General features: G+C 42.9%; 2 protein-coding genes and 1 non-coding gene across 4 annotated transcripts; 2 read left to right on the forward strand and 1 right to left on the reverse strand.

Moving 5' to 3' along the window:
- On the reverse strand, positions 1,122-6,565 carry LOC8080728 (protein MAIN-LIKE 1). Of its 2 annotated transcripts, none has more exons than XM_002462865.2 (6): positions 6,409-6,565; positions 3,464-3,553; positions 2,726-3,379; positions 2,476-2,637; positions 2,011-2,394; positions 1,122-1,921 (listed from the first exon to the last, which is right to left on the reverse strand). In XM_002462865.2, exons 2-6 carry the CDS (start codon positions 3,545-3,547, stop codon positions 1,346-1,348), a joined length of 1,860 nt encoding a protein of 619 aa, XP_002462910.1. In that variant the 5' UTR covers positions 3,548-3,553; positions 6,409-6,565; the 3' UTR covers positions 1,122-1,345. The 2 variants fall into 2 exon arrangements, with proteins under 2 accessions (XP_002462910.1, XP_021308003.1); XM_021452328.1 differs by having other exon boundaries at positions 6,293-6,559.
- Positions 6,763-20,595, forward strand: LOC8080730 (transcription factor GTE9). Its single transcript, XM_021452329.1, has 10 exons — positions 6,763-7,058; positions 8,404-9,134; positions 9,221-9,269; positions 9,355-9,401; positions 9,512-9,563; positions 9,645-9,698; positions 9,849-9,970; positions 10,080-10,146; positions 19,789-19,910; positions 19,998-20,595. The coding sequence occupies exons 2-10, from the start codon at positions 8,454-8,456 to the stop codon at positions 20,265-20,267; spliced, it is 1,464 nt and encodes a 487-aa protein (XP_021308004.1). The 5' UTR covers positions 6,763-7,058; positions 8,404-8,453; the 3' UTR covers positions 20,268-20,595.
- TRNAH-GUG lies at positions 21,356-21,427 on the forward strand. The gene has a single exon. It is a non-coding gene; the product is annotated as a tRNA-His (tRNA).

Below are 22,164 nucleotides of genomic sequence, written 5' to 3' on the forward strand. Positions count from 1 at the left end.
TATAGAAATACTCTCTGACATTTACAAATCAAATTAGTCTTATTAAATTACCCACTGACAATTAGTTTTATTGAATTCAAACTTGAAGAAATATGTCTTGATAGTTGATACTAAACTTGAAGAGTTTATAATTTTTTTTTGAAAAAACTGTCAAAACTAGAAAAGTTGTGGGCATGTTTTGTTCCCCCAGTTATGCCAAAGATTTGGCACCAAATATTTTGTAGAAAAAGTTTTGAAATTCAAAATTTTGGATGAGGTGTTTAGATGCACAAAAATTTTTGGCATTTTGTAGCACCATATCAAAAGAAGAAGAGATGCAGCTCGCGCCTGCCCCTAAGACAATTTTGCAGCCTCAAGAGTCTCAAATGTCAAAACTTTACAGTTTTTGCATTTTTTCGACAATGGTGTTTAGATCTAATTCGCAAAAAGTTAGACTAAAACATTAAAACTTTTGGTAAAATGGAGAAACTAAATAGATCCTAAGATAAAGTTAAACTAAACAATGGAGGGCGGAGAACACAAGAGCGTTTGCTATTGCTAGGAGTATTTATTGTTTCAGCTACGAGTATTAATTGTTTCATGAAAAATCTACAAAAAAATATTATACACTAGACTTTAGGGAAAGAAAATCTTATATACCCTAGACTTTCGGTAGAGGGGCGTTGAGTCATATGGAGGTAGTCGTTAAAAAAGGGGAAGAGAAACGCTGCAGTGTTTCTCCTCAAGCGCACAAAACTGAACTGAACCAGCAGAAAAACACTGCTTTACACAGAAAAAACCACAAACGCCGTTCAGCTACAAGCACGCAGGCTCAGCAGTCGAGCATGAACATGCTTGCGAAAAACAGGGGCGCTTGAGTTTAGTATCGTCAATAGGAACCAAATTTGCACGGCTGCAGATTTATCTAGGGAGGTCATTGCCCAGACTTTAGCTAAGGCCTTGTTTAGTTCCCAAATTTTTTCAAGATTCCCTGTCACATCGAATCTTGCGGCACATGCATGAAGCATTAAATATAGACGAAAACAAAAACTAATTACACAGTTTACCTGTAAATCGCGAGACAAATCTTTTGATCCTAGTTAGTTTATGATTGGATAATATTTACCACAAACAAACGAAAGTGCTACAGTAGCGAAATCCAAAATTTTTCTCAAACTAAACAAGGCCTAAGTCTGTGGCGTCTGCCATTGGTCATACAGGATGCGATATATAAACACAGGAAAATCCTCGCAAATTGCACAGACAGCAATATCCTGGTGGCCAGCTAACTGTCAGCAGTGCAGCAAACGATCCAAGTTTCTTAGCTACTTTGTACAGTAAGAAGACCGAGAAACGTTTGTCTTCATCAGAGGAAAACCGGATTAGCTGCCTCGGCACCCGCTCCATCTCTGTGCTTGAACATTTTCAGTTGCACACAGAGCCTTCCACTTCTTCGGAGGCAATCAGTGTCCCTTGGGATTTGAATTTCATCCCCACCTTCCCGGCTTCGCTTCATTGATTCTGGTGAGCTTGAGTCTAGAGATGAAGAAGATGTGGTCATTGTCAAATGAGACTGGGTGATCTGCCAGGGATCCATGGCCTCTTGTTCCTTGAGTGCTTCATCCCCATTTAGTAGAGGAACGGTGCCACCAAACACCATGCTACACTTGCTAGCCTGATAAGGTACCAGGGTGCCTGGGTACTGATGAGGACTTATAGGACCTTGAAAGAGTGAAGGTTTCCCTCTTTTCCTTGGGTTCTTTGACTTGATTGGGCCAGTGTGGCCATGAGCTACTCGATCTTTCCTTCGGCTGCTCTGTGGTGGGGAGTAGCTCTTAATCATCGTGCCCACCCTCTCTAGGAAGCTTGCAACCTCTGAAGGAAGCAAGTTTCCATCAAGATATCGACCAATTACTGGGAGATCAGTTTTCAAATCTTCAACCTATAAGTCACAAGCATAAGCACACTAAGGGCCAAACTATAGGCAAAAGGTATGGAATATGTTTAATTAGCTTTCTATTAAGGGCCTACCATCATAGAAAAATTATGAGAGTCATTCAGATTGCATCCTGCATCATTCTGTCCAGCACTAGACTCATGTAGTGGAAGGGAGTTGATATTGGTTTCCACAGGAGGGGTGAAACGGCAGCCAACCAATTGATGAAACTCCTCAATCTCACGAGCATACTCAGCCCTCCAGTCTTTCCACTTACTCCAAGTTCTTCTTGCCCACATTGGCACGGCATGGAGGCGTCCTTGTTCCCTTCCAAACTGCCTAGCAAACCTGTCAGGCACATACACCTCCTTTATGTTAAAGCTGATTAGCCAAGTCCGAGAGAAGCAGATGTTATCTGCTGCAATGCAATATTCCGGAACAATTGCTGGATTCATGTCCTTGTAAGGGTTCCAATTGACCTGAAAACATAATTGGGATAGTACATGACATAACAATTGAAAAATTAGCACACATTTATTAGTAGGTAATTTTGGACTCGCCTCAGAAAATTGAAGTTGTTCAAAAACTTTTCTCCACTCCATGACTTTTTTCCTCTGTCCACGTGTTGCTCCTCCAAAGTTCCACCGACAAGCCCGGGGCAGCAAAGTGCTCTGGTTCTTCTGTTGTGGTTGAGTAATAGGAAGGTACTCATAAATCCAGGCCTTGTGGGAATAAGGGAAAACCCTGATTAGTCAAGCAGATAATACAACCATAGATAATAACCTGAACTTATTCAGATAAAGAGCACACCATGAGCAAAGTTGCACTGCCAAGAAACTGCGTTGTGGCATTAGGTGTTACTGCAACAGACAATCCCCTGTACAAATGAGCAAGAGCTGCAGCCCCCCAAGCATACTCACGGATCTTCCTAAAATCTGCCAACAGTGGTAGATATCTTGGTGATACAAATCCCCTCATGGTGTCAGGAAACAAGGTGGAACCAACCAGGTATAGAAGGTAAGCTCGGGTGCTATATGCAATGTCATTGATGGTCGGATTTTCTGGCAGTCGATGGAAATTCCTATACAACCAAGTCAACCGAATTAAGCCACACAATTGCTCTCCATTTCCAGGGCTCTCTCCTAAATAATGCAAGCACATCCGCTTCACAGCTTCATCACCAATTGGCTCTGCGGTCACCACATGACCAGTAACTGGAATGCCGAGAATGTATGAAACATCACGAAGTGATGGCGCCATCTCAAATCCCATGAAATGTGCAGTATTTGTTTCATTGTTCCATCTTTCACAAAATGATGTAAGCAAAGCACGATCAATGGTAAACCCGGTGGTAAGTGCCAGATGTCCAAGACCACTAGCATTAACAAGCTGTTGCTGCTCATCAGTCAGAACCCATTCTTTTAGCTTTCGAGTCTGCTGGCTTGGAAGCAGAACACCATACCGCTACAAAATTTTCATTATCTTAGTATGTATTTTGTTTAAGATGTCCAAGTAATAAAAGGAACAAGGAGCACGAAAGCTACATACTGTCCAAATTTGTGAGCTTCCAACTGGCCTTCGACCATTTGCCTTTTGTTGCTGTGTTATCAAACCCTGAGGTGCAAGATCCATTTTGTCCTGAGAAACAAGACTACGGTTGTAAGATCTAAAATGGCAGCATCAACAGTTTACACATGAAAAAAAATGAGTAATGGATAAAAAGATGCATGGTGTATTCATTGTTTTTCTTTTCTTCAATCCCCTAATTCTTTTTATTTTTACTCTCTTCCAAAATCTAAGAATCTAATAGTTGTGGTCTTAAAAAAACTGCACCAGACAGTTTTGCGGGGCGAAGCCAGCCACTATGGCTACTGGGGTCTTACGTATTACATAATGGGGGTCAACAGTAGTGGTGAGCAGTTATCAACAGTAGTTCTCTACAGGATCTGTAGAAATTTACCAGGGTCACTTGACCCCGATGGTAAAGGCTAGCTCCGTCCTGGTTTTGCCCTTAGGGGATCAATGATTTAGTACGAGCTGCACATTGAAACTCCCTGATACAACAAGAAAAAGGTATATAAATGTAACAACTCCTATCAGAAACGCTATACTCTAATCCTTATTGTATTCAGGACATATTTGACCATCTCTTTTTTTAAACTATTCATCTTGAAAGAAACTCCACCTTCTGATTCTCACCAATGAAACAGTCCGGTGCTGTTTGGATAACATGTGGGTTTGGGATAAGGAAATGTGCTAGGTTATAATGGGCTGGGTTTTGGTTGGGGATATTAGATACTAGAGCAATCCGTTGTTTGGCTGAACTGTGTTTGGTTTCCAGTTAGGTGGGCCCCATGTGATTAAAAAAATGAAGCGCGCACACAGCCCGCACCTTCATCCTCATCCGCTCGAGCTACCAACCAGCATTATCTCATCTCGTCCCCATCCTCTTCTGCAGGAAACAGCTCATGGACAAGGGCCGCAGGACTGCAACGTGTTGAGCGGGCTTGGTGGCTCTGCGGCTCAGGCAACCAGTGCGTATGACTGTATGAGCGTAGCACGACTCCAGTGAGTGTGACTCCACGGTCAGCACGCGCGAGAGAGCTCCTGCATCCTCAGCATTGGTGGGCTCCAACTCCTCCGTTGTTGCTGCGAACTGCAGCTACTCCATGGCCACTCTTGCGCTCGACCAGCAGGCTGCCCGCATCTAGAGGGGCCGCATGGGGGGGGGGGGGGGGCATGTACCGTGGCGGCCGTACACCGGCGACCGGTGCTCGAGAGGTCAATGTTCCTATTTCCTGCTCTAAACCCACCTCCCCCAACGGGATAAAAACCGCGGGATAGGAACCCCTTCTATCCTGTTCCCAGTTCATCATCGTATTCCTATCCCTCGAAACAAACAAAGGTTTAGATCTATCCCTCCATCCATTTCCCATTCCTACCAGCCATTTCCGTAATCCAAACGGCATCTCCAAGTGCACACGGACACATATCAGCTCCCAACAGACCCAATGCTATGAATCTACCACATACCAACCAGAGCTACAGAACATCAGGCTACCACTGCCCAGTAAACGCACACAGTGCTTCACGCAGTACATGCACCCTAATTTTGCACAGGGCAAAATTTGCTAGGAGACATTGTTAAAGTGTGGCTTTTGCCATAAGCCACTAAAAAATTTTGTCTTTGCCAAAAGACATTATAAATCCATGCTAATATGCTATAAGACACTCCACGCATTATTTTATCTAGTTTTAATAGACAGACACTCAAATGACGAAATACCCTTGCCCCTTTGCCTCAGCTTTGTTCACTAGCAGCCTCGCATGAAAAGAAAAAACGAGAGGCCGTGGCGGCGCGCACTCTCTCCCTCTCCACCGCCGGCTATGCCCGCAGTTTTCGGCAGTGGCGTCTTCCTGCACAGTGAGCACGTGGCAGGGCGGCACAAACGATGCGGTGAGCACGTACGGACGGCCAGACGGCGTGGACGGACGCGGGCTCGCGGCGAGCACGTGGCCGGGCGTCGCGGCGGCACGGCAAGCATGGGCGCATGCCCAGGCGGCAAGGACGAGAGCGAGCCTCGCGATGGCCAGGCTCTGCGGAGGCACGACGAACATGGGCGCGCGCCCTGGCGGTGAGGACAGACTCAAGGTCTCAACCTTCGGGGTGCGCATGTGGTCGGCATCGCAAACGGCTTAGTGGTGTGGAGAGGCAGGACCGACATGGCAGCGCGGAGCTGAGAGCATGGGCGCACATCCGGGAAGCGAGGGCAGACACGGGCTTCACGGCGAGTACATGGCCAGGTGCCGCGACGCCGACGGCACGACAAGCATGGGCGCACGCTAGGGCAGAGCAAGTGTGGCAACTCGCATGTAGACCTGTCACCCTGCTGCTGATAGCTGCGCTCGCCGAGTATGGCCAGTGAGCGGCACGGCGAAGAAGCTTTGGCTCTAGGCCACCGGCGAGGCTTGGCTTGGCCCCACAGAACTAGTCAAGGGTAGGGGTATTTTTGTCCAAATTTATGTGTTTTGTGACCTATCTGAGATAAAAATGATATTATGTAAGCTATAGTGTCTTCCAGCAAATACACATGAAACTATAATGGTTTTTGGCAAAGACAAGTTTTTTTGGTGGTTTGTGGCAAAAGCCACGCTTTAACGATGTCTCCTGGCAAATGCCACGCTTTAACGATGTCTCCTGGCAAAAGCCACGCTAGGGCACAGCATTTCGCAGCATCTTCCAAATGGGACTAGCCCTACATTCCTACCAAGGCCAGACATCGCCACGCGAAATACATACAAGCGTCTCGAAAACCAGGGTTCCTTAGGGTAGTGAAATCCGTGCACCAATCAATCGATCAACCAAGAATCACCAACCGAGGAGCGAAGGGTTAGCCCGGATCTGGGCTTGAGGTCCAGATCGAATCCACCAATGATACGGGGCAAGGACAATGACGACGAGGGGGCAGCGGTGGCAGAGACTGCTCACTCACCGGCGAGGAGTCCGAGGGCGCGCCGCGCGGCGCCTCCGGTGGCGCTGGTCGTCTCCAACCCCACTTCCTCGGTGGGACTTTTCTTTTTTGGAAACTCCTCGGTGGGACTTGGAGATGGAAGCAACCGTGGGAGAGAAGACCGTGGGAGAGGAGAGCGGCTGTTAAGTGAGAGGTGAGAGGCGCTCTTCCACTGGCTGCCACGGGGGCCCACAAACCTAGCTGCGCGCGGGACCCACATTTCAGTGAAATGAAGCCGCTCGAGCCTGACTGATCGAGTGAAGGTGAAGGACCGGGTCCAGTCCAACCCGAAGCACCGTGTCGTCTCGTCGGTCGGGTTCGCTTCGCACGGACCCGACTTAAAACCCTAGCCTCCTCAGCCCCGTGTTCCCCTTTCCCTTTCCTTCCCTTCCCCGCCGCTGCTCGCTCGCCGGTGAAGATCAAGCCGGACCTGCGGTAGCGGAGCTGCTGCTGCGGCAGCGGCTCTGTCGGCGCGCGCGTATCTCCGACTTACCCCGCGCCTGTGTGGGATCTGTGGAGGTCGTGGGTACGCGAAGAGGGAGGGAGGGGCCGCCCGACCCCACGGGGGCTGAGGATCCGGGCAGGCCTCGTCCAGCAGCCTGTGCTCTCTGGGACGGCAGAGCGTGCACCAGGTTGGTTCTTCTCTCCTTGCCCTATTCGTGAGGGGACCATAGGCGCTGTCGCTGGGTCGATTGGCCCCGTCCCTAGGGTTTTGAAGCTTCCATGAGCTTTGCTTCGACCTGCTGCACGCTTTCCGTCGATTGGATTTAATAATTGGGTAATAGGCTGTTAGGCTTAATTAGGGCTTGTAGGATTTGTGATCGTTGTATGAGGTGGTATGTGCCACAGCCTACAGGTGGAAATTGGGCTTATCGAGCTAGGTTAACGTGACTGCATGCCCATGCCTGTGGTTTCTTGTGTGATGATTTGGCCTTGTAGTTATGTTCATGTGAATGGCCATGCTACTTAGTTCCTTGAGATTATTGATGTGTGGGTAGTCCCTTTCGAGATTATATGGTAGTTTCACTCATGGTGGCTCGGTGCGGTAGTTCCAATGGAATATTGGACCATTGTAATAATATATAAATGCTACTACTATGTGAAACAAAAATATTTGAACACATTATGCATTGTTGGTATTGGCGGCATACAATATAATCTCGAAAGTTACCATATGGAACTTAGATTTACATGGTATAAACCATACAGCCGAAAGTAGGCATGCCTACTTGATATATAGTGTGTGGCTACTGCAAAAAGGGTGCATAGCATGTGACACATGCTTCAGAGAAAACAGCCATGAGCCCTTGAAGCATGCCATTTGTGCTGGCTATCTTGATATTTAGTTCACATGATCATTGTTCATGGACATCATGGTGTTAGAATTTATTCCAAACTGGAAAACCTGTTTTGGAAATAAGAATGCTACTATGTTTCCCCTTTTGGGAAGAAGGAATTCTTGTGTGGAGTTCAGGTATGGGAATTCTCTCTTGAAAAAAATGTTTAACATCGTGCATGGACCACTTTTAGATTGTTTTTTTTTTGTGAATAGACCACTTTTAGATTGTTACCACTCCCATGTTAAGTAAATTTAATATATACTTAGCAACATGATGTAAATGAAGGAAATAGGGTGGCATATGGACTTCCACTCTTTGGAAACCATATATGAAGTATGATAATTGCTTAGAAGTATTGAATATCCTATTTGGAGTATTGACAAGCTGTTTCAATGAAATATGCAAGACAAAAATGCTTATATCTTATTGTCGGTATTGTTTGGCTGGTCACTGCATGGGCAGTATAGTTGCTGCCATGCAATTTTTACTGTCACTCTGTCAAAAGTTATGTGAAACAACTGTTTTAAATTGAATTGCATAAGCAATTTCTGTTGTGGTTCTGCTGTTTTTCCTTTCTTGGACCTACCTTCTTTTTGTGCATGTTATATATTTTTCTATATGAATCTTGTGTTTCCAGCCCTGGTGCATTGTGTGGCTGTCTGAAAGGTATTGAGAAGTCTGAAGTTAATGGTCCTCTATCAAAACCAGAAAGATTCTTACCAAGTATGCCAAGATCACAAGAGTGAAACAAGGAAGGCAGATTGTATAAGACGTGAATCAGACTGCCGTAGTACAGATTCTGAGGTTCAGAGAAGTAAACAAAAAACTGAGGTGGCATCAAATTCTATATTTGAGCACCAGTCACTCTGTAAGAACATGGCTGAAATCATGAACGTTAGCAAGACAAGGCTGTGTGGGAAAATTTTGAAGAAGCTCATGGATCACAAAGGTGGTTGGCTTTTTCATAAACCAGTTGACCCCGTTCTTTATGGGATTCCTGATTACTTTTATGTTATCTGCAATCCAATGGACTTGGGCACTGTTAAGAAGAAACTCACAAACAAGCAATATGTTACAGCCAGTGAATTTGCAGCAGATGTGAGGCTTACATTCTCAAATGCAATGAAGTATAATCCTCCAGGAAATGATGTCCATGCAGTTGCTGAACAGTTGAATAGAATATTTGACTCAGAATGGAGATCAGTGGTAAGAAAATGGAGCGGCAGGAACCCAATACAAGAACAACCACCAATGAAGGCAGTAAAGGCTCAAGCTGCCATAAACTTGAAATCTGCAATCCCTAGAGGGTCAGCCACATGCTCAAATTCACTAGCAAAGGAGCCATCAATAAATGCAATGTCCTCCAAAGTAGGATGATCATATGCCTTTTTGCTCTACTTATTTTTTATGACAATATCGTTTTTTTAATGTATTGCTATCTGCTGTTTGGACAGGTAAAAATTAGATTTTTTGTGCGAGGCTCTGAGAATACCCCTCTCAAAGGTTTGATTGGATGATTTGATTGTCACCATAGCCTGTCCACTCAAATATTTTTAATGGTTTGCTGTTTTTTTGTCCTTCCATGCAGCTGGTAGTCAAGAGTGCTCTTTAGATAATTCACTCTCTTGCACAAAGGTTTGGGTTAGAATTCCTTTTTCTTGTAATTATCTTGACCTGCTAGTGTCATCAGTAGCTGATTATACATTCTCCCTCTTATGCAATATCTTCTATGATTATATCTTTAGGAGGATAAAATATCAATCACACAATCGAATGAGAACAGCAATTTATCAAATGGTATGTTGACGATTTCAACCTATTTTTTCTGATGCCATATCATGTTATCAATTAGCTAACAAGCTTTGCTTGCGACCTTAGGAAACGAATCACTGTCTTGCAATTCTACTTCACCTCCTATTTCCTCAGAGCAAGGTAGTCATCATCATATATTTGAGTGCCTGCTTATGTTTAAGTTATGCATTCTTACTTTATAGTTATAATAACATCTAGGAATTTAAGGTATTATTTTCCAGATATAGTTTGCTAATGTAGTGGATCTTATGATGTACTGATGTCTTCTAGGGGAGGAAAGTTATTTACACATTGAACCTCTGTCGCCTAGTAAAGCCCTCCGTATAGCAATGCTCAAGAGGCGTTTTGCTGGAACAATCGTGAAGGCACAACAAAATGCACTTCTGGATCATGTAATATTTCTGGTTACATTTTTTTCTTGCGAGATTGATACTGAAAGCTATTCCTTTTGAGAAGACAACCTTCTATATCTCTTACTGAATGCTATTTTTATTTTTCTAGGGTAAGGAAATAGACCTTGCAAAGTTGCAGTTGGAAAAAGAGAGGCTGGAAAAAAGGCAGCAAGAAGGTAGGAACTCGCCCCAATTTTCTGAGGCTGTATGCGCTGTTCTGTTTAGGTGCCTCTGCCAAGTTTGTCCATTTCAACTTTTCCTTAGTTTTCATGACGAAGAGCTCTCACTAGTACTGTACTACTGTACTGTCCTTTTTTTTAAAAAAATGAGAGAGTTACTTGCTGGTGAACCTGCTATGCTACTCAGTTCCCCAAACTTTGCATTACATCTCTAATCTCTTGCATCATAAATAGGGTGTTTGGTTTGAGGAATGAGTAAGTCCATCTACTCATTCCTCACTTTTTTGTTTGGTTGTGGAATGGAATGGGTTGATGCATCATGACCTCATTCCTCACAAGCTAATAAGCAGTACTAGTTTGAGGAATGGAATTCCACCAAATTGAGGAATGGACCCATGATGCAGCACCTCATTTTTTTTTGGGGGGGGGGGGGGGTAACTGCACCACCTCATCTAGGATGGAGTGATTCTTCAAACCAAACACCCTAAAAGTTATGTGTAAACAATGATCCCAACAGTGCGTGTTTGTGTGCATAGATGGGTTTCCCCTTTGGATCATGAAGGAAAACAAACACTCATACCAGTTTGAGGGATTAGACCAAATTCTTGCCTATTAAGGGCCTGTTTGGCATGGCTCCAACTCCAGACAAAGTAGCTCCACTCCAGAAATCCAAATGGAGCTGGCTCTGAGTGGAGTTGGAGTTGTCTATTAGGGGTGTTTGGCTAGAATGGTACTCTTAGCTCCAGAAATGTGTTCTATCAGTGTGGATTGCCCACTTTACCCTTGGTTGACATGAGTGTTTTCATTGATGCGTCCAGCAGGAAAATAAGCTTGTAAATTAAAATAAAATACCAACATATTACAAGGTAATTTGAAATAATAATTCCTAGGTAATCCGAATATCCATCAAAGCAAATAATCCGACATACAAGTACAATCAAATAATCCGAGATACAAGTCCATAGAATGAGAACATGATTACATTAATTCCATGCTACTGCAACGGATGTAGCCAAACTATCACGAAATGCGTCCATAGTCACAAAGCTTGATTCCGAAGTAGATGTATCAGAGGCATGGCGAGACACAGCATACTTGTTGTACCTTTCTGGGATAGTTGGCACAAAGTTCGGATCTCGATCGAATTTAGCAAAGTCCACATCCCCACTAGCATGCTCACGTATGAAATTGTGAATAACCATGGTAGCAGCTACAACCTTCTTTTGTGTGAGCATAGAAAAGGAAGGCATTTTATAAAGAATTTGCCACTTCATCTTCAGTAGTCCAAATGAACGTTCAATAACATTACGAACAGATGAATGAATCCGGTTGAACTTTTCTTTTGGAGTATTAGGTTCCATACCTCGATGCCACTCGGGTAGATGATATCTTTCACCCTTGTATGGAGATAGGTAACCGGGACGATTAGGATAGCCCGCATCCACAACATAGTACTTGCCTACATATATAAAAAAATTAGCATCAAAACTCAAGTTACAAATTAACTTCCATTGCATGGTACAGTACACTAGTATTTGTTATTTTTTTACCTTCTGGAGGATGCGGGAAGACTTGCGCATCCACTTCCATTGCATGGTACAGTACACTAGTGTCATGCAAAGCTCCCGGTTGGCCCGCAGCCACATATGTGAAACGCATATCAAAATCACAAATGGCAAGTACATTTTGAGTAGGAATTCCGGTCTTGCCAATGAATCTGATTTGTTCCTCAGGTGAAAGAGACACTCGAATATGAGTTCCATCTAGTGCTCCTATGCAATCCTTAAAATGTGGATATGCTCTTTTGTCCTTTCTAATTCTTTTGTGAACTATCCGAAAATTAGGATCAGCTGGTCTCAAATAATCTTTAGCCATTGCAACCACAGAATTTAGAACTTCATGAAATTTCCTACTAATGGTTTCACCAGAATGCTTGAACCTATTTTGCCCTCTTCTATTTGACTCACAGCCACCACATATGAATAGAAATATTGCAAGCATTTCATAGGTATTCATGAATTTGGATGGTTTCAAACCATAACTACCCACCAACTTATCATGAAGATCCAAAAATATATACTTGTTCAACCGAAGCATTGTGTGGCATTCACCTGGAGTGTCTAGGGTCTCAGTTACCCATCCCATTCCACTCAGCTGTGAGGTCCTTGGTGGTGCCTTATCCATATAAATGCTCACATAAGCTTGTACAAGTTTTCCACCAGTTTGAATGAAAGAAAAAAAATTGTTCATCATCACTACTGTCATCACTTTCACTGGAAGACATCTCTGAAACATACAGCAAAATATACAAATGTCAATCTGAGTTTATTACAAGTCTTCAAACAAATCAAGGTGGCAAAGGAGAATTATACAATCTGAATTCATAAATAAAGCAAGATGCTGCAGCAAAGGATATTTAAAAAACCAATCTGATTTTATTACAAGTCTTCAAAGAAACCAAGATAGCAAGATAGCAATTATACAAATGTCAATCTGAGTTTATTACAAGTCTTCAAACAAACCAAGATAGCAAAGGATACAACAGACAAGCCGATGGAAACACTCCTACTGTGCATGCCTATCATCATAACTTCTACGAAGCCAATTTAACTTAATTTCATCAGTAGGAAAGGTCATGAACATCTCCCTTTGCTCCTTCTTGATAAACAATTTAGTGGCAATGTAGTGTTCATCGGTTCTATACGCAGCACCACAAGCAATAACTGCCTTCATCACTTCATCAATAGTGAATTTTCCATCTTTCTTGGCAGCATATGCATGGGCTGAACTAGCCATACTAGTGGCTGCTTGTTGAATGAGGACTGCATTGCTTGACTTAGCCTTCTTGCCTGTACCCTGGACAGGCCTTGCCGATCTCTTGCCACTACTAGGGGAAGGGGTAACCTCAATGTCATCATCGTCTTGTGTCCCACCTAGTGCGTCAACATCCTCAGTTTGTGCAGCAACTTCTTCATCTTGTGTGCCAGTAGGTGCTGCAGCCATTGTAGAATTGTTGATTTGTTGGTACAAGGGGTCCAATGGTCAGCACCAATATTAACGATTCCTTGATAGCATATTGTTAACTCATCTTCATTTTGAAGTGACTGCTTCCTAAACTTCCCGCAGCCTGGAATATCCTGAAAATATACAACACATATTAGGACAAATAATAACAACAACTATTTCAACCGATTCCTGAAAATATACAAACACTTACAGCTCTAGCTTTCTTCCACCATTCGTCGTCCATATCAATAGTGCCGTTTTTCCAACCGATTCCTGTTTGCCTCATCGTTAGCTTTTTCCATGCCTTGAAATCTTCCTTCAATTTGTCCCACTTGTTCTTTATTTGGCCCTTGTTCAATTCAATACCTGTCCGATCTTTGAATCCTTTCTCAACCGCAGCATAACCAACTGAGTTCAAGAATGTATTTGGCCGGTTTCCTTTCTCAACTTGCTCGGCCATCAAACCACAAAGGATTCGAGTGTTCTCTACGTTCCAGTCAATTTCGGGCATCTATACCAACTCAAAAAAAATTCAGAACATGCACAAATCACTAACATGAGTATGAAACCATGTGTACCAAATCACCAAATCACAAAGCATTTATACCAATTCATCCCCATAATTACACTAGTACAGAGCATGTGTACCAAATCACCAAATCACTGCATTTCACAAATCACACCATAGAGATGGGGATGGAATACCTTGCACAGTTGGGGGAGCTTGCTGGAGGGGCCTTCACTTCGTCGGAGCAGAGCTTGGGGCGCCGGCCGTCGTTGAGGAAGCACTCCTCTAGGGCTAGGGTTGGGGGATGCAGATCTTGGGCGCCCTTCTTCTCCTTCTTCAGGGTAGGGTTGGGAGATGGAGGCCAGTGTTGAGAGGGAGAAGTGGGGGCAAGGCCGCGCCTTGGGAGGGGTCGGCGGCCGCCGGCAGGGGAGAACGCGTGCTGGTGCTCCTCCGTCGCGAGGGTGCCCCTGCGTCGCGAGCTGAGTCGCGCGTCGGGCGGGCGGGGGGGAGTCGCGGCCTCCAGTCTCGGCCTCGCAGGGGACGGATGGGGAATAGAAAAATAACGGTTCGGTGTGTAATCAGTGGCAATTGCGGGTAATTTCATCCAAACTCCATGTCCAGGTCTATTTTGGAGAGTTCTGGAGTAGGGAAAGAGGTGCTCCGAAAAATTGCACTAGAGCTCCATAAACTCCATGGAGTTGGGTTGCTCTAACATTTTTTGGAGTTGGGGTGTTTGGCTAGCTCCATCCAGCTCCAACCTGGAGTTTAGCTTTGGAGCCATGCCAAACAGGCCCTAAACCAGGGCCCTAAGTGCCATGTGTGCCCAGTATTCGATATAGTGCCAAGCGCAGGTACGATATGTAGTATCATGATGCAGGATTTATCATGGGCAGGGGCTGATAGAGGGGCCTCTTAACAACTTTGTTGGTTCTAGGACTGATCCTCCCTCCCCACCCCACAAAAAAAATATCTAAGACTAAGATACTTGAGTCCAGTTTATTGTCAATTGAAGCAATCTTAGTATTTATGGAGTTGCTAAAAGAAGCTTGTAACTTAAAGAAATGGTATTATAGCATCTTAGATTTTAGAAAAAAAAATAATCTGGAATAGTCTGGAGCTATGTATGTATTGGATATACAGGCTAAGCGTTGTTGTTCCTAAATTCTAATGAATCTCCAATCTTGGCCATTTTCTTGAGAAAATAGCATTTACCTTTTTTTAAAGTTACCTCTTATTTCGAGTCAGCTGCCATGGTGAAAATGGTAGACACGCTGCTTGTAGAAAGCAGTGCTCATGCGTCTCGGTTCGAGTCCGAGTGGCAGCATTCTCGAAAAAAGCATAAAATATATTATAAATAGATTTATTTTGACCAAACTTTCTCTAGCTACTGGCAGCAATCAGTTTAATCATTGCCTGGTTTGCATCTGAAGTACCATAGGTTATTTTAGCAATCTCTTCGCAATTAGTGCTATCAACAGGACCTGGTTTGAGATTATTTACTCGTGTGTTATAGTAGTGGACCAGCCCTAGGCCTCGCCCACTAGCACGGCAAGACGTCTAACAATACATTTAAACAATACCAAGGAATATATTAGGTTAGTTGGTTTGTTAGGAAAGAGATAAATAGATTGGATTCCTTTAGGATTTTGCCTTAGGGGTGATATAAGTCATATATAAAAGAGAAGAGAGAGCTTTTTATTAGCTGAGATCAAGCAAGAAGAACCCTAAAAGCAATCAGATACTCTAAGTGGAGGGTGATTAACCAATTCTTCGTACTATCCCAACCAAATCCATATCATGTGGCATGTTAGAGTGATGTAGCTTTCTGCTTAAGAAGGTGAACGTGATAGAGAGGTGAGTTTATGGTGGGATTTTTTTTTTTTTGAAATGGTTAATTTGGAGAGTTTTTTGTGGGTGGTTAACACTTATTAATGAAATTCACTGCCAATTTGTTAGGAATATTTTATTTGGCTTCTACTTAACGGCGATTAATGTAGTTAGGGCTTTACCAGTTTGTGAAGGTATAGAACCTTTCACTCCTGAAGCTATCGCTATTCGGTTGTGAATGCTAATGAATTACAAATCCTAAATATATTATGGGTGATGTACTGATGTGAATTCCTCTTCAAAACAGTGAGAATTTTTTTTGGAAGTATCTATCTTGTCGGTTTAGGTTTGTATAGTGTTCACTAAGATTTTGTTAGATGCATGTATACTATATTGGGGGCCTTATGCCTTTTCTTGCCCTGGTATATTTATAAAATAGTTTGACAAACCTGGAGGAACTAGGTGGCTTTGGGAATAAGAAGAAAATGGCACGCAGATGCAAGCGATTGGATTGGGCTTGAACCCAAAATTTCTCTCCATCCCTATCTCTGTTGGGACCATACGATTGTTACACATCCTTTCCCTCCTTCCTTATCAGCAGTGTTTAGGTCTAGTTGCTTCCACCGATCTTTTATTCTTTGTTGCTCATTTACCGTCAGGAACAGCGCCTTGCTTGATTGGTGCTGTTGCTGCACCTTAGATAGTTAATGACCTCAGGCAATCATTTCTACCATTTTGAATTTTTGATTAGCCAAGATGCTATCTTTTATATACGATGATCTTGTGCTTGTTGACTTTGGTGAACCTAGAGATGGCTACAGGGAATTTCCCGTCGGGGAGTGAGTCGCCATCCTCGTCCCAGGCTCCCAGCGGGGGTAAAATTTCCCCATCCCTGTTAAAGCTGGTAGGAGACATTCCCTCCCTATCCCCGTCCCCACTCCCGCCCGATTATTCTGTGCCTGACAGGGTCCCCGTCCCTGTGACTATGAAACACTCAATCACCATAAGAGCCTAAGAGGCCACGAGTTCACCTTTCATGGGCATACAAGCCGCTCAGTGGGCATTCAAGTAGCAACCTGCTAGCTTGGAAGCCCATCGTCACCCTTCATGGATTTTTATTGCAACTGAATGGGGATGGTCTTCAGCTTGATGACGACATGGATGCAACCATGTGCCACCACCCCAGCGTCCCCCGTGCTCTGGTGCCTCTGCGCTGAGAAGATGCAAGGCGAGGGGTGATCTAGGAGGAACCTATGAGGTTCAAGCAGTGGGATTGCGAGAGGGGCAGATTGGCAGGAAGTTGCACCTACCTGTGAGCGACAATCATTCTGGCGGCAGCGGCGTGTGTTATTTTGGAATTTTTGGTCAAATTGGTGAGCTTCGGTACCTACTCAAAGGGTAGCAGTGTTAGGGCTTAGTGGCTGGATGGGCCTAGTACCTCTGTCCCAAAAAGAATTCAACTTTAGATGCATTGTTGGTTGTTGTGCCTAAAATTTGACCAAATATATAGGTAAAAATATTAATGTTTATGACGTTGAATAAGTATATTATGAAAATATGTTTCATGATGAATCTAATGTTACCTATTTAGTGCGATAAATATTAGTGTTTTTTATATATATTTGGTCAAACTTGACATAATTTAACGTAGCACTGTTCTAAAATTTCACTCTTTCTGGGACATAAGGAGTATTAGTTAGTGGGCTTTCCATGTTAGCTTGGGCCAAATTCACAGAACACTATAGACGTTTACTTGAGCCAATTCATAGAAATTACATACTACATGGGGAATGGGGAAATGGGGGCAGGGAATAGGGAACCGTCCCCGTCTCCATGATACCCGACGGGGGAAACTTTCTCCCTGTTAATATTCCCGTGGGGATGAAATTAGAACCATCCTTGTCCGCTAAGGGCAAGTATAATAGAAGGTTGTTAGTAGGTTGTATGCTGAGGTGGAGGGGAAAAAGGAGGAGAGAGAAGAAAGGTGGGCTGTCAGTTTGCAGCCAGCTGAAGCACAGGAACCAAGAAACTCTGAGAGGAAGGAATGGGCTATAAGTAAACCAACTCTATGAGTTTGTGAAAAATTGTCTGTCCTTGGTAGATCCTCAATGTAGTATGTTTTTGGCCTCTCTTTTTCTTGTGCCTATACTTGCTATGCAGCTCATCCATTCTATTGGCACCATTGTGGATCATGATTCCCACACAATTTTTTACTCTGACTTGTACGTTTCCTTGTCATGAGTCATTCTTCATCTTCTCTTTCCTGTAGTCCTTTATCGTCTGTTTCTTCACTCTGTTTTTTACCTTTTGTGACGACTCCCAACTCTCAAGGAGCCTCTGTTTCAAAATTGTCCCATTATGCTTATGCTGGTCAGTTAGGTCTCATGGTTGCTATTTCCTTATAATTTCTTAGACCACATCTTATCATGTGCTACATATGCAACTCCTTGAATGAAAGCTTCCTGCTTCTACTGTTGTTGCTGCTAAGGAACCTTGCATGTGTTTCTCCCATCATGTGTAAGTAGGTCGATATGTTTTTATGACACTGTTGGGTGTTACAAGGCTTGCACATGGGGTTTTTTAGAGAGAGTGATCATGAATTTGATGAAACTTGTGCTCATGTGACCTTGTTTGATGCCTTTGCTCAATATGTGGTCTCTTTTGCTATCGAGGAGAACGACTAAACCTTGTCTGAAGTAAGTTTGGTAGCTTACAAGTGAACAACAAGATATTAGCCCTGGCAGGTATTAATGTTCATCTACTTACCCCTTTCGAGTATAGCCTCAGATATTATCGGGCACTCGAATATTCCCAATACTATCTGAAGGACCTCAAGGTTGGTTTTGGAGGCGATTTTTTACTGACACGGTAAAATGATGTGGCTTAATCCCTTTGAGTATAAACTAGGTATCTGTCAACTGATTCTTCAATACTCATCTAAATGTCCCACAAGGCTGGTTTTGGAGTCGTTTCGCTGACGGCCACATTATGTGTGGCTATGATAACACTTACGCGTTGTTTGGATGCATGTGTATCCACTTCAATCCACATGTGTTGGAGTGGATTGGAATGGAACTTAGTTTAATTCTATTCCAATCCATTTCAACACATGTGGATTGAGATCAATACATGCGCATCCAAACAAGGCCTTACTGTTCCTATATTTATTCTCTCCATTGTCTCTTTCACACTTACTCGGGCTTGTTGCTGCCCCAAGTACCCCCCTGGTCGTTACCCATCATGTCTATCCCATCCTGCACACTCGCGTTGCAAAAGGCTGTCTGTTCCACATTCACCATGCTGCCAGATCTGGAGCGTTGCCTACTCTTTCCCGCTCGATGCATGATTTGGTGCTTGAGCAGACAGACATCCATCTGCTGCCATGCAGGCCCACAAAGTGGTACTGTGGGAAGGAAGAAGGGAGAAGAAAGAAATGGTAGGGTGGGTCATAGTGAAAGAGAGAAGAGATAAGCCTGAAACCTTTCAGTTCTAAGATCTCTCTTTGTTGCCTGGACATGAAGATTTTCCTTTTGTAATGGGCTAACCGTGAGCCATGGAGGTTACACGTGTCACAGTCTAAATAAAGACAGGTGTCAAGACTCAAGGAGCCTCATGGTCCTAGGCTTGCTAAGACTCCTTGTTAACTGCATTTGTTTAAATTCAAGATGGTGGCCTGATGCAGGTTAGGGCAGCTATATGAACATTATGACAAGTAGCAACAACTGATCCTTACCAGAGGAAGCAAAGAATAATAGACTTTTATTGCTATCTTTCAGTCCCTGCCATTTCCTGTTCATGGCAATTCGTTATACCCTAGATGCCAGCAAACTTCATTTTTTTTTAAAAAAAACTCTGTCAAACTCCAAGGTTTCAAATTGATTCTGAAGAAATTTCAATTTGGGTCATAGTCATGTGCTGATCAACATGACGCCTGATCCCTTAAACTATTAGCTAATTTTTTATTTAGTGTGGATGGTTGTTATTGTTACTACATGAATTTGGACCAGCGTGTTTTTAGTTTTTACCTTTTCCTTATGCCTTCAGTAGCTCCAGCTAGTTGATTTCTATGCCTCTCCAAACTCAGTGAGCACATCATGCGTTTTAAGGGGTTTATTGGAGTATGTTACACATATGTGTATAGAGCCATTTCTGTTTTTTCTCACTCCTGTTATTTCACTATTTACCTATTGGCTTTAGTTATGCTAGTTACTTCTCTGCTCTCTAACTATTTTGGCAAAGGTTATGTCCACACTGTCCTGTGAATATTGACCTTACATGACTTCATTTTCAAATTTCAGAGAAAGCAAGAATTGAGGCCCAGGTAAAGGCTGCTGAAGCTGCTGCACAATTAAAACTAGAGGAAGAGATGAGGAGGAAGCGCGAGCAGGAAAGAAAGGCTGCACGGCTGGCACTGCACATGGTACTTCCTGCTCACCATTTTCTTACCTGAAAAATGCTATGCTTGATGCCCCATTATGGTTATTCACGCTGTTCTCCTTGCTTGTAGATGAAGAAGACTGTTGATATTGACAACAGCGACTTTCTGAAGGACCTGGAGAACTTGTGCCAAAAGTGGCAATTGAATCCTCCAAGCAAACTGATCGTAGACTTTGTCCATGGGATTGAGTTGACACAGGGCCTAGGGAGCCCACTGGAGGCACTTGGGCTATTCATGAAGAAAGATATTGAGGAAGAGGTCGAACATGAAATGGAGGACAGCGTGTCAACCTCCCAGAATGCTGATGTCGAGGAAGGAGAGATCAGCTGCTGTCAGTAGTGTACCTCTCATTCTATGATTATGTGCGTGCTATGTAACTATTCCACCACTGTGCAACCTCATAAGTGAGAGTAAAAGAAGTGTGACTTCATGCATGTTGTCTGCTCTGTCATCTAACCTAGCTGCACCAGAATGTCTAGAGTACAATAATTGGGCATTGGCGCATTGCTGCCGGTTTTGTGGTTGTCATGTGATGTGCTAATGTATGTTGTAGGTGTTCCAGGTCTATTGAAACTGGACCTTGTGTAAAAAAATACAAAAAAAAAGAATAGTGACATATCAATGTATATTTGTAGTTATATATGGTTAGAGAAAGATGTTTGTCGTTCATGCTGTTTCTTTTTTAAGGCCCGTTTCGCAGCCTCGCGGGCTCTAGGGTGGCTTTAGCTCCGCTGCTCCAGCTCTTGCCACAGAAGCCGTCAGGAGCTGGAGGACCTTTTCGAGCATCAGCAGTGGTTGAGTCCATTCGTGGCCACGGTGTATATCTTGTGAGTAGGATCCACTCTCACAAAATGAAAACTAAAAAAAAAAAGAAAAAGAAAAGAAAAGAAAGCAGAACTGATTGTTTCCTGGAGAAAGACTTTCACTTTTTATGCCTCGTGAATCGAGTTCGTGTAGAGGAGTTTTGCCAACCTTTTCTTAAAAAGCTTCAGCTCCATGAGTGAAGTTGTTTCTAGAGAAGTCAGAGCTTAACCGGATCTACATGCTTAAACAAGCCTTAAGTTCTGCATCCACTACTCAACCATGATTCCAATGTAGCCCTATCGAAGTTACATTTTTTTTAGTGCGTAAGCAATGGACGCAGACTTTTTGTGAATATGCCAAAAACCAATTGACGCAGACTTTTTTGTGAATATTCTCTCTCTTTTTTCTTTTCTTCACATGTCGACGCTGTATCTGTATACATTCCTGTGTAGGCTACGTTACAAGTTCCCTCAGCCTAATAACAAAGCACCTTGCCCGAGTATGTGGAGGAAATCATCAAAAATTTGCCGTATATACATTTATGTGAACTTAAAATAAGTGGCTGCAGGAGTTAGTGGTTGGGGACACTGTTTTACCAAAATGGCAAGAACATACTCAAGAAAGTGGCTGTAGTTTAGTGGTTAGAATTCTACGTTGTGGCCGTAGAGACCTGGGCTCGAATCCCAGCAGCCACATTGATTTCTTTTTATTTCGCCTTCCGTTTTAGCAATTCATATCAGTTTTTTCAGCGTTTTTTTTAGAAAAAAGTTCAAATTACTCCCCTCAAGTTTGGCATATGTCCATATTGACCCCTAAACTTGCATTTGGTTCAATTTGCTCCATTCAACTATTTCAGGTAGTCTAATTTACTTCTTAATATGATTTGTTATTTTTGTTTTTCCACGTATTAGTTGAGTCTTAATATCAACTTTTGTGATATGACAGAGAACATCATAAGTTATATTATAAAAATATATCTTAAATTTTTGCCACTATTTTGATAGCTTAGGAAATTTAATAATAAATTAACACTAGAGAAACAATATCGTATAAAACATAATGATGAAAATCTATAGTGCATTTTCTAACACAAGATACAGTGCCCTTTATCATCTCATAAAATTTGAAACTAAAATATAATTTATACATGGAGAAACAAAAAATAAAAATCTCTTTAAGTCTTGGTTGGACAAACTAAAATAGTTAGACTTTTTCCTTTTTTTTATTATTATCACCGTTCGTTTTAGCAATTGATATCAATTAACTTTTTTACCTTACTTATTTTTGCCATCCGTTTTTTCGTTTTAGCAACTGATATCAACTTTTTTTCATCACCGTCTGTTTTAGGTTTTAGCAATATTTTTTCAACGTCCATTTTAGCAACTGATATCAATTTATTTTTATCACCGTCCGTTTTAGGAGGCAATCGTCT

This window comes from Sorghum bicolor, chromosome 2 (genome assembly GCF_000003195.3).
Source record: "Sorghum bicolor cultivar BTx623 chromosome 2, Sorghum_bicolor_NCBIv3, whole genome shotgun sequence".
In the NCBI taxonomy this organism is placed as follows: domain Eukaryota; kingdom Viridiplantae; phylum Streptophyta; class Magnoliopsida; order Poales; family Poaceae; genus Sorghum; species Sorghum bicolor.